The following is a 12,948-nucleotide window of genomic DNA, read 5'->3' as shown; positions in this document are numbered from 1 at the left end:
TCCGCGATTTTTGTTTGTTTTTATCATTTTCAAACATCAGTCTAATACAATTTAGACCTAATGAATCTCTTTTACTTCATTGCTCTAATTTAAAATCTTATATTTTCACTGTTTCCTTTGGATTATACTACATTTAAAGGGTCCTGAGCCCTGGTTGGTGTGGCTTGGTGCATTGTTCACTGGCCTGTGAACCAAGAGGTCACTGGTTTGGTTCCCAGTTGGGGCTCACACCTGGGTTGTGGGCCAGGCCCCCAACGGAGAGCGTGCAAGAGACAACCAATTGATGTTGCTTTCACATATCAATGTTTCTTTCCCTCCTTTCCTCTCTCTCTAAAAAGAAATAAAAATAAAATCTATTAAAAATTTTTAAAGAAAAAGCCCTGAAAATAACCCAAATCAAATGTGTTTTGCAAAAAACAAAATGCTTCTAAAGAAAAATTGACCTTGGTTCACTATTTCCTTAATAGGGAATTCTTGTTAAATAGAAACCCAAAAGATATTCTTGGCGGAGTTGTTATACTGAGAACTCAAATATCAGATGAGTGGCTCATTAGATGACTTTTAAAATCCTGTTCAACTCTGAGTGTCCAGGATTTAGGTTATGAATCAATTTAAGGCACTCTATCTGCTGAGTAAGTTCCTCTTACTTCTTACAACAATAGCAATATTTGTAAAAAGAAAAGCTCACAGCCAACAGGGGAAATAGTACTTACGAGTATTGTGTCAGCAGTTCCAAATCATTATGCATGTTGATTGGATATGCTTCACTGAGTTCAAACAACTTCTCTAGGGCTTCATAAATGAAAATGATGCAAATAAGAGAAGCAAAAGCTTCTTCAGTAAACCGAGTGATATAGCAAACAAGGGAGCTTGCATCCGTGGCCACAAGTATGATACATAGGATTGAAGTCCAAAGTCCAATACTAGCTCTTAAAGATAGGTATGACAGTCCATATTCTCTAGGAAGAGAAAAAGAATAGTAGAAAGAAGGTGATTTAACAGCTTGCCACCATTTTAAACAGATGGAAATAAATCTAATTCATGATGTGAAAGTAAATAAGCTTCACATCCCATGAGTATCTAAACTCAAGACTTGGTCTAAAGGGAACATCTAAGGGAATAAAACTAACAGGAGTTCTCGGTGTTGAGAACTGAATATAATTTTTTACAAACATTACAAAACATTATACACAGATCTTTTTGTTTTTTCTTCATTTTCATGGAGAGACAAAAACGGCAAACAATCAAATCAGTCACTTCACCTCTCCCAGCAGACCTCCAAATGCGATGTTGGGAGAAGTACAAATACAGTACAGAAATAGGAAGGGGATAGAGGCCAAAAGCACATAACACTTACTTGCAAAATTTAAACAAAATCTTTTCAAACACCAAAACTGGTCCTGTACTGCCTAATATGGTAAGAGGCTGTCCACCAAAGAGGGAATAGGCTATCCCAGTCATGGATGCTCCAAAGAGAGATTCAATTGCACTCTGTGTAGAGATATAAATTATGTCATTCTCTGAGCTGTACAGGTAGCCATTATAACTAGCGAGAAATGTTTAAACTACATGGGAATATTCTTTTTCCTTTGCTATGAAAAGCCTAGCAACCATGGGAAAGATGTGGGATAAGAAAATAAAAAAGAGACAGGCAGTCAGCAGAAAATAAATGGTAGTGAGTAGGGAGATAGCTTCTCCACCTTCCTTACCTTGCTTTTCTTTTACTTACTAAAAATTTACATGTTTTATGAAACATGAATGGACAGAAGCATGACGTGTATAAATAGGTTATAGGCCTCTTGTGAGGTAAGAACCACAGTCTAAAACTAGTCTAGGATCGGGGGCCAGAAATGAGATCAGAAGCTTGGGTAAGACTCAGATTTAATTGTTATGAGATAATCCACTCCCAGATGACCAGTTCTCTGAGCCATCCAGAAAATCCATATGAAGTTATCTGCCAGACCATAGATCAGATCTGTCCTCATAAAGGAACCAAAATTAAATGCTCACTTATCTAACTATGAATCTCAGAAACTGATTAATTTCAAACTTCAGAGAAAAGCATAATACATACTATACGACCTTCAGTGGCTTCTCCCAGCAGGCCTCCGAATGTGATGACAGGAGACATACACGCGCAGTAGAGAAACAGAAAAGACGCTAAGCACTGCAGGCTGAAAGCATCTCTGAAGTCACTCCAGAAGTATGGAGCTTTTCTTTTGATATCTAAAATAAGTCCCCCAAAAATCCTAAGACAGGGGGAAAACACAATAGTGAAATCCAAATATAAAAAACATACAGATCAAAATGCTCATTAGCTTTGTTGCCAGGCCACAGTCTAGGTTTCCATCAGCTGAGGTGAGACCCAATATTAACGGGCTACAATGTATTATCATGATCTAAAGGGATGGCTTTGCACCACTATGTTTCCTCGGTTCCTAACCAAAAGTTGTGTCAACAACCAAAAAATTTCCAGATTCTCTCAAACAAGGTTCAGAGCAGGTCATCGATCAATTTTCACATAATGAAATTTATAATTATTCTTATTTCTGTGCCATTTCTACATTAACCTATTTCTAAACTCAGGCCTATTATTGCAATTGCTGGCAATATTTTCTAATTATTTACATTTTGTTTAGCATGGCAGAAAGTGACGGAGGGAGGATAAACTGGCTTTGAATACTCCAATAGTGAGCATAAGCCTACAGGGGAAAAAAACGTCAGTGTTTAACCAAAGTTCCAGTTTCCTACTCTCTCTGCCAAAAAAAAAAAAAAAAGAAGGTAAGAAACAAACAAACAAACAAAAGCCCTTACCAGATACTGTTTCAGGCAGGCATCTAAAGGGCCTTTGAATGAAACAGACAGGTTCCACAGTTGTTTTCAATGTTAGGTAAAGGCAACTGGGAAGAGAACCTTAAAACCATCAATTTCAACCCATTATTGCTTAAATATATCCCAAAGTCTGTCATTCACAAGACAATAATGACTTTACTTGGTATAAATTTTTTTTTTCAAATATATCCAAAACCACACTGAAACATTTGAAAAAGCATTGGAGGTTGGGGGATAGTATTAAGATGTGAAATACTGCCTAAAATTTGAGGACTAAAAAGTTTTTGGTCTATTAGGAATGTGAACATTCATGAACAGGTATTCTCATTCTTTGAACGTTTAATAATACCATGCAGACGTAGCACTTGACTATAAAAAGCTCTCTGTGCTGCATGGAATAAAGATGTCATGTTAAAGTGAATAAGACTGTGGTTAAGTTGCTACATGGAAGTTACAAAAAGTCCCTATGATGTTTCAGCAGACTGCCAGTGTGCTGGATATACTTACATCATGGGAAAATATCAAACTTTTAAAATTTCTTTTCTAAATAGGAATATTCACTTGCAATCTAACAATCACCTCAGAAGTGATTGTTCTTTTGAGAAACATATTTATTTTGCCTTAAAAATGTACATCTCCAGTATAACTAAAAATTTTGAATATTATTTTAAATTTCCCTGATCTGACTGACATGTACACTATAGTACCATATTAGTAACTTTCTCACCATTATGTGACATATAGAAGCATTTTGTTTTCCTAGTGACTTCTTCCATCAAAGGGATATGGAATAGGAAAGGTTGAGAGGGTAAATTTTCAATTGGGGGGATAAAAAAAGGACATTTGAAACTCAGAAACTCTTGCAGAGAACCTGTGAAATTTACACATACACACAAAAATTATCTTGTGTTCCTCTACCTGTGTTTTGTAAAACGTATGCATTTTGTTTTTACTTTGGGGATCATTTCTGAATGACCTGTTAACTTGTTAAAGTCACAATTCAAAATAGATTTAATCTACTAGTCTATTCATTCATTTATGATTTATATCCCACTAATCCCCAAAAGAATTTGAGGTGGTTATAAACTATTCATTAGTAGTTAATATTTATAGGCTTGATAGCACTTTCTATTAGAACATTATACTTAGTAGAGCATACATTAGTCTAAATAGCTCTTATATTACTGTGTAATAGATGTGCTTTTAGCAGCAATAATCTAAATCCGGAAGTGGGAGGTCATTACAGAGAACAGTGCAAGAGCAGCCCAGATCAGATGTACACCAGCAACTCCAGGAGAGCAGATGAGTAATGGGTACTTCAAGCCATGTCAGCAACAGAATCTGTGGAAGAACTCTGGAGAAGCGAAGATACCGGATATTGGTGACCTGGGAGGATTTAGGAAGCAGTAAGGAAAGTGAGCTTCAAAAAAATCTAAGCTATGCGGCACGTTACACCTGAGAGGGAGAAAAAGATTACCACCAAAAGTAAAAAGACAGCATTCGAAAATATGAAAGCAAACAAAAGGAGTAACAGTGCTTCTAGTAAAGGGAAAAGGAAAAACTTGTTTGAACCATCTCAAATTAGGTATGGAGCCTGAGGAAGACGTTAATGGACATTTCCTCAGAGACAAACATAGATAAAATGAAAGAACAAAGGAGAATTAAAATACAGAGTTGTCAGAAACCAGGAAGTCAGCTTAGAAAACACAGTGAAAACAGTACAGGAAATGGCCTTGAAGGGAAGGGAGCACCGATCCTGCAAAGCCTTTGCAATTGCCTTCAATTATAATGGAGGCTGTGTGCACATATTCTCTGAAGAGAGACCCACCCAAGGGTTTCTGATTTTCTGCTCACACATTGCTTGGAGAGAGACAAGCTGTCAAAAAACCATAAAGAACCATTTTAAGAAATAAATTGAAGCTTTCATCTCATCAAAAATGTGTGATTAGAAAAATAAATCATATCGCTCTTTCGAATTACAATTATAAAAATAAAAAATACTGTTATATACATCCTACTTGCATGTAATGAGAAAGAGTCTATGAGACTGAGTTCCTGGTATTTATTTTTATTTCCATCTTGAACTTGAAGCTTTCAATGAGCTCTTTTGGAAGAGACAACTGACAGTTTTCTTATTCATTCTAAGAATCTGTGAATGCACTTTATGCACAGCAAAACGAAAGACTGGGTAAGATAAAATGAAACAGTATATACACTCCTCTGGCTTAATAATAATGACAATCACTAGTAACTACAGAGAAATAAAATTAATTGGAATTTTTACTCCCAAAGAACAGGTATTCAAAGTATTTTTAAAAATTAGATCTCAAAACAGCAACTCCTGGCACACAAGAATGGTACGGCATTTGGTCTTCAAAGTCACATACAAGTGCTTATCACTAACCTTCCTGTGCGCTGGAGTTCAGGTCCACTGTGTCCTCCGTGAGGCTCTGCTTCCCCATGAGCTGCTGTTCCATTTGGTACAGCAGGAATCTTCCTCTTCTCCTGTTGGAAGTGTTTTTGTTTTTGTTTTGTAAAACCAGGTGCTAGTTATAAATAACAAAATTTTTCCCTTGAGGCAATAAACAGAGTAGCTAAGAACCCAGGTTTTGTTACGCATTTGCTGCATGACCTCCAGCAAGTTTATCTAATTTCCCAAAGCTTCATTGATTGTGAGAATTAAATGGGGTTTTAGACATTTATTTATTCTTTCATCTAATACTTATTGAGTGCCTAGTGTGTGGTATTTATTGTTGTGGATGTAAGAGATGTTCGAAGGTGAGCAAGAAAAGCATTCTATTAGTGAAAACAAGCAATTAACCTATAATGTCAGATAGAGTTATGAAAAAAATGAAGTTAGAGAAGGGGACAGAGAAACCAGGGCTGGGGTAGGCCGAGGTGAGGAGGTGCTAGATATGGTAGTGTAATATGCCTGGCATAGTTCAATAATCATTAATTATTATCAATAGATATTTTTAACTTGTATTTCCCTCTTAGATCCTAGCTGATATCTTCCTACCCAAGGAATGATTTGTAACATCATCCTTTCTGACTCAGAGATCCAAAAGACTATAGCCAAAGGAGCTTCTAATTGAACCAATGACAAATTAACTGAGGTTTATGCAAGTGCTATTTTCCCATAAGTCTGTTCCCCTCTCTTTTGTCAGTGACTGAGATTTTTGAAAACCATAAAAATTCTATCTATTGGTAATCTTAGAGAACACCAATGTATTCAAAAGTACCTAAAATAATTTTTAAGAATTTAAATGGTATAATTATAATTTTAACTTGACTGTCATTTCAAAATAGTAAAAAAATGTAAGCATGAAAAACAAAAGTGAATTATCAAAGGATCTGATGTACAATGGGACATTTAGATAAAATAGTACAGATTTAAAACATAAGAGAAATAGGTTTTGAAATGCAAAAAATGTAAGAAAATTTATTGCTTAATATTTTTGTAATTTCCCAGGAATATGGATACAATGAACTGAAGTAAAAAGATAAAAGAAAGGATTTCTGTCGCCTAATAAAAGAATTAGCTTTATAAGTAAATAATTAGCATATCGTCGTCGTCGTCGGCAGCCGTCCGTCTCGAGAGACGATGGTGTAGCTTCTCAAGAGTCCATCTGCACCGCCGAGAATGGTTGTGCAGTCCGACTCGGGAGTGACACGGTATCCGTCTCCTCCCGTGTTGAATCGACATCTTGCGATGACGCTGAAGCTACAGAGCCTGGGCAGGGTAATATGGAGGGTCCGCTGTTGCCCATGCAGCAGACCCCCCCTCTCTTCGCAGCTGAAGGGTCCAAGGGAAAGACGGAGTCAATACAGCTTGGCTTCAGGTGCGCCGCAGGAGTTGCCGGTGTTGACTACAACGTCAAACCGCCTTAGGGACTCCGGCTCCGGATTTTCTGTCGGGGTTTACTCCCTTAGCCTTTCCCCTGAAGAGGTATGCCGCAAGGCAGCGGAGGTTTTTTGGAGTCAGAGTTTTCCTTCTCTGAAATAATTAGCATATATACCTTCACAAACCAATCATCTAAGAAAACATTTCTTAGCTTCCACAAGTCTTAGAAAGCAGGTGATATTATTGTATCTTTGGGGGAATTATCCATTACTGGACAAGTTAACCCACTGTTTTACAATGTGAAAGGCTATGCATTGATAAGACAAATGATAAACCATAAGGATATTTGCCAGTCTAAAGAACCCATTTCCTCAAGAAGTGTGCATTTTATTATAATAAGGGGGGGAAAGTGTTTGAAAAGAGAAGTCTGTGTGAATCGTACCAGTGAATATTCTGAGAAATAATATAGAAACTATGTTTGTACAGAAACACATATATACTGATATTTTAAAACAAACCAGTGACTCCACTACTAGGATTATACCCGAAGAATCTTGAAACACAAATTCAAAAGAACTTATGCACCCCTATGTTCATTGCAGCACTGTTTACAATAGCTAAGTGTTGGAAACAACCTAAGTGCCCATCTGTAGATGAGTGGATCAAAAAACTATGGTACATTTACACAATGGAATACTGTGTAGCAGAAAGAAAGAAGGAACTCCTGCCATTTGCAACAACATGGATGGAACTAGAGAGAATTGTGCTTAGTGAAATAAGCCAGGCAAAGAAAGAAAAATACCATATGATATCACCTAATACAGGAAACTAAAGAACAACACAAACAAAGGAACTAAATAGAACAAAGAGCAGAATAGCAGTCAATAGGGGGGAGGGGAGAGGGAGAGAAGGGGGATAAGTAGGGGAAGGGTTTAGTCAAAGAACCCGTATAAATGACTCATGGACATGGACAACGGGGAGGGATATGATTGCGGGAGAGGGGGTGGGTTGGGTGAGGGAGAGAAATTGGGGGAAAAGGGGACAACTGTAATTGAAAAACCAAAAATAAAAATAAAACAAACCAATTGGTGAATAGATACTTGAGCACTCAGATTATACAGTTTATTAACTCAATTAACAAATACTTATTGAAAGTTGATTTGTGTCAGGCACTAGGCCCCACCACTATACAACCAATGGAGAAATCAGGCCTTTGGAGCTCAAGTTCTAATGGGGAAGGCAAACAATAAATAAATAAGTAAATTAATTCTAAAGTATGTTAGAAAGATTAAAAGCTATGCAAAAATAAAAATTTAGAACAGAGTCAGGGGATGTTGAGGTATGGGGTGAGTAGCAGGGAGGAGGGAATAACAATTATAAATACAGTGGTCATGCAGGATCAGTGAGAAAATGTCCTTTGAGAAAAACTTGAGCGAGTCAGACAATTATCCATGGGAATAACTAGGGGATATTCAGGCAGAAAAAACAGCCGGTGGGACAGTCTTAAGGTAGGAGTGTGGCTGTTGGGTTTAAAGAACAAGAAGCAAGGAGGCCAATATGGTTGGAGAGGAGTGAACAAGGAAGAAAGTGGTTGGAAATGACTTCTGAGAGTTAAAGGGAGGCCAGATTGTATAGCTTTAATAGACCACTGCATTTGGCTTTCATTCGCAGTGAAATGAGGCTCTTGTACAGGGTTTTGAGGAAAGGAGCAGCATGATCTAACTTGAAGTCAGGCTGTCTACTGTGTGAAGAACAGATTCTAGGGGCCAAGGGCAGAAACAATACCAGGAGTATTATGATGGCACCTTGAAATGGGATGGTAGCAGTGGCAACAGTGAGAAATTATATAATTCTGGATAAATATTGAAGGCAATGCCAAGAGTATTTTCCAGCAGAATAGAAGTCAAATATAAGAGAAAATAATAAACATCTTTGGCTTTATCAACTGTAAAAGTGGAGTTAGTGCAGCTGTAAATGTAGAGTTAGTCCTACCAAGATGGTAAGGTGCAGATAGGATAGAATTTAGGAGCAGTTTCTTATTTACTTCAGGAAGCATTATACTGACTTTTCTAACATAACTACAAAGATGTATATAGTACAGAAATAAGATAATTTACTATTCAGTTTAAACTTAAAACATGTTAAGTTTTAGATCTCTATAAGACATCCAAGTGCAGACACAGAATAAGCATTAAGATAAATAACTCTCAAGTTCAAGGTGAAAAATAAATTTGAGAGAGGATTTAAAGCTATAAAGAGTGGACGATATTGCTAAGAGAATGAGTATAGATAGAGGAGGAAATATGGCCAAGGACTGAGTCCTGTATCAATTCAAAATAAAGAAATCACAAAGAGGGGGAACCAGAAAAGAAGACTGGGAAGGAGTGATACCAAAGTGTGATGAGAACTTTCCTGTGGCATTTAGTTGCAGTGGAAGCAATATTGACAATTCTTTAACATATGAAAATTAACAATGTTGGATGCTGATATAATATAGAAAAAAATGCATTGATGATATAGGGAAGACAAAGGAGAATCGGTGTATGACAATGCCTTTAAGTAGGTGTGAAGAGATGGGATCCAGTGCACAGGTAGAAGGCTGACTTTGGATAATTTATCAGTGCTGTTATATGGGAGGCAGAGTATGTGGCTGCAGATGCTGCAGGTGGATAGCTGTGGTGGTAGGTGTCTGGAAACTCTTTTAATCATTTCATATGTCTCAGGGAAATAGAAAGCAAGTCAACATCTGAGAGTGAAGGTTAGACAGGATATGATGAGGGTTTGAGGAGAGAAAACAGGTGTGAAATGTCATCTACAGAGAATGATTGGACTAGGGTAGTCTGATAAACTTGTAACATTAAGAGCTCACTTGAAGTAGGTGGTCAAGAATCATGTGGTATCAGTCAGTATAATTATATGTTTCCCTTCAGTCACATTCACCTGTAACAATACAGGTACAGACTAAAGAGTTAAATTCACACAGGGTTAGTTTTAACATGCAAGTAAATAACATGAGAGAAAAGCAAAGAAGTTGAGGGTATACAAATGGGAGTGATTATAATGACCAATACAAGTTCTTATGATATTTTCAGGGTTATCACTTGAGGTGACTAGTTATTCTTCTCTTAACTGAAAGGGAAAGTATTTAAAAGTTAATTATTTATTCATTTTAAAAGAATAAAAACCATAGAAAGTATCCCATGGGGGGAAAGTATTATTTGAACAAGTATGAAGTAAGAGTGCTTAATATACTTGAAATCATTTTGTTCCATCTACTAAAAGAAAACATAGTTTCATAGGATATTATTCAATTACAACATATATTAAAAATTCTAATGTGGTACAGAAGCATACAACTTATCACTAATTTAAACTGTGTTAATATGATAGCCACATAAAACATATGGCTATTTAAATTTAAATTAAAGTTTAAAATTCAGGTCCTCACTTGCAGCAGGCACAATTTCAGTGATTAATAGTGGCTTGGCTTATTATATATCAGAAACATAGAAAAGTTCTGTTCTTGCAGAAAGTTCTATTGGATATGCTGATATAGAACATCAATACAGAGAGGTTAGGGCATCTGTTCAAGGTTGCACAAATAGATAATAGCAGAATGCATGTGTCGTAATTCTTAACCTAATGTTCCTTCTACTACTACCTCCCAATACCCAGAATCCAATAAATTCTGATAGAGACTCATAAAAATAATTTCAAAAATATAGAGCTCCCATGCTTCAACTTGCCTCAGTAACATCATTCCTCAAAGGCAAGATATTTTCAAAAATGTTTGACTTCAATTTTAATGTTTGAAAAATGAATTGATAGTTAAAAGTGACTTCTAAAGTCTCAGTCTCAATGTATTAATATTTTCATTAAATTTATCAATTAAAGAGTTCCTTAATATTTCAGGAAGCATTATATTGCCTTTTCTACTATTGTAAGTACAAAGATGTATGTATATAATACAAGAATAAGACAAAATGTATAACCCTTAAAATTATTCCTTAAGTAACTTTTATTTTAGTAGTGGATCAACTGAAACTATGTGACTGCAGTTATAAAATCATAAAATTGTAATTGCTGAGAAAAGAAAGTTATCTTTAATGTTACAAAATGACTTCAGAATGAAAATACAGAAATGAAACAGACATCAGTTTGTTTTCCTTAAATCGGTGGTGGGATAAAGATGACTTTTAAATATTCATGTTTGAGTGGTATACCTACTCATTTGCCCACCTCTGGCTAACCAGGAGAACTTCTATGTCCAGCAGTGGGTAAATTAGGCCATTTGTTACTTCATCTAGTGTAGTAAAGTCAGACTAGGTTGAACTCCACAGGGACAGGAGACAAAGACAAGGCTGAGTAGATGACAACTGGGACAGTTGCAGGAGGCAGATTCAGTAGAAACAGAGGTGGCACTATGAGTGGACTTAACAAACATTTGCTCATGACTTTTAACAAAGTCATGCCTGCAATAAAATAACCCCAACTACTAGCAACAGTTTTTGTTTCTATCTTTCTGGATTCTATATATAATGAGTACATGCACAATGGATTTTTATAAGAAGGATTTTTATAATATTTATGCCATATACTCACAAAAAGTTAATATAAACATGCAAATTTTAATAAAAAATGTTTCACATCATTAAGATGGTTAGCAGTAACGGGGAGTTTTCTATAAAATATGACTAAGTCATGCATGCTAACTTCAAAGTGATGTATCAGAGTATAGGAAGAAAGTAATGAGCTTTTTCTTAACTATATTTTACATCTTTATTAAAATTTAATTTGGGATCCAAGATGGCAGAGGAGTAAGTGGAAGTGTTACAGAACGGGGTCCCCCAAATTCCCCAGAGCCTATGGGTTGGGGGATAGGAAGAAGGGGACAACTTTCAAGATGCCTTTGCATATCTATAGCTGGTAGCTAGTATCTTAGTTATGGAAATGGCTTTAGTTCTTCTAAGGAACCATGAAGATAGAAGGGGTTTTGACCATAGAATGGTGAGGAAAGAGCATACAGAGCCTGTGCAAGTTTCTGGTTACCACACCCTTTGCATCGCAGGCCACACTCAGGGATTTAAAAATAAGGCAGCAGCCATTTTGAGGAAAAGAACCACGCAGTTTGCAGAGCGGAGCGATCCATGCAGTTTTACAAGGCGGCTGGGAACCCCACGTGGTTCTGCATTAAGAGCTGGAGGGTACCACAACACAGGCAAACCCTCCTTGATCAGGCTTGAATGATTGAGAGCTGCTGATAAAACTCAACTGTGTCTGGGAAGTAGGAAAACAGTATATCTGACCTTTCTAAAACTAGCTTGGTTTGGCAGGGGGAGGCAGAACTATGTGTTTGTGGGTGTTTTAAAGAAAATAAGACTTAATGGCAGAAAGCCACCAATAATCTAAATTTTTATAACCTTAAATAAACAATTCTTTTTCTTTTCATCAAACTCTGGTATTGAGAGTTATGCTTCTGGCGGCGGGCAATCAGGCCCCTCGTAACTGAACAGCCCATGGGTTCTGTTTCAGTCAAGGCAGCTTGTGGGTTCTGTCCCAGAAGCTATACTAATCTTCTCCCAGGACCAATCTGGAATTACAACTAAATTGTTGAGAAATCATCCAGAACAACCAACTGAACACTAGTTGGAGAAAGCCTTATAATCACAGACAGACTGAAGAAACCGCTTCACAACATCCCTGGCAAGGAGTGCAGAAGAGGCCTGAAAGGACTAGCTGGACTCCCACTGGCTACAGCTAAAAATCTGGAGGGATATTTCAGTGGCCAGTGGGTTTCCCCTGAGAAGGGTGGGGTCTAAACCCTAAGCTGGGTTCCCCAGCCTACAGCACCAGAGCCAGAAAGAAACACAGGTAACATTCAGCTTTGAAAAGCAGCAAGGGTTCGGTCTGCTGTGGGGAGAGACAGCTGTAGATGCAGAGAGCCTCCTAAAGGGCAATGCACAGAATTTCATTTGCAGCCGCTTACCCTGGGCTCCAGCAGAGGGAGGCTGGAGTGAACTAGAGACACTTGAGAAGGATCTGGAGCTGGTGATGCTGGGGAGAGAACTGAAGAAACAGATGCCAGGATCCTTATGCTGATTTACTCCCCAACTGCAGAAGCCATCTTTCTCAGATAAAGCATACCTCTCCAAATGGCATTAGCCTGAGAGGAAACTATAGCCCTGCCCACAGGAATTACTCTGCCCAACCCTGTGGACTGCTGATTACAGCTTGATTAGAGTAACAACTGATCAGCTTAAAGACTGATTAGT

General features: G+C 37.3%; 1 protein-coding gene across 1 annotated transcript in view; it reads right to left on the bottom strand.

The window, feature by feature from the left end:
• The window catches only part of SLC4A10 (solute carrier family 4 member 10), a 278,985-nt gene that overhangs the window by 59,297 nt on the left and 206,740 nt on the right, over positions 1-12,948 (bottom strand). Inside the window, exons 12-15 of the mRNA XM_090280326.1 lie at positions 5,237-5,337; positions 2,075-2,249; positions 1,358-1,491; positions 714-959 (exon numbers count right to left, since the gene is read on the bottom strand). Of these exons, the coding sequence (XP_090136452.1) occupies positions 714-959; positions 1,358-1,491; positions 2,075-2,249; positions 5,237-5,337 (656 nt within the window). The remainder of the gene's footprint in view (positions 1-713; positions 960-1,357; positions 1,492-2,074; positions 2,250-5,236; positions 5,338-12,948) is intronic.

This window comes from Furipterus horrens, unplaced genomic scaffold (assembly GCF_987537825.1).
Source record: "Furipterus horrens unplaced genomic scaffold, mFurHor1.1.pri manual_scaffold_1, whole genome shotgun sequence".
In the NCBI taxonomy this organism is placed as follows: Eukaryota; Metazoa; Chordata; class Mammalia; order Chiroptera; family Furipteridae; genus Furipterus; species Furipterus horrens.
Note: the sequence above shows the minus strand (reverse complement) of the source record. Positions and strands in the feature narration are given on the sequence as shown.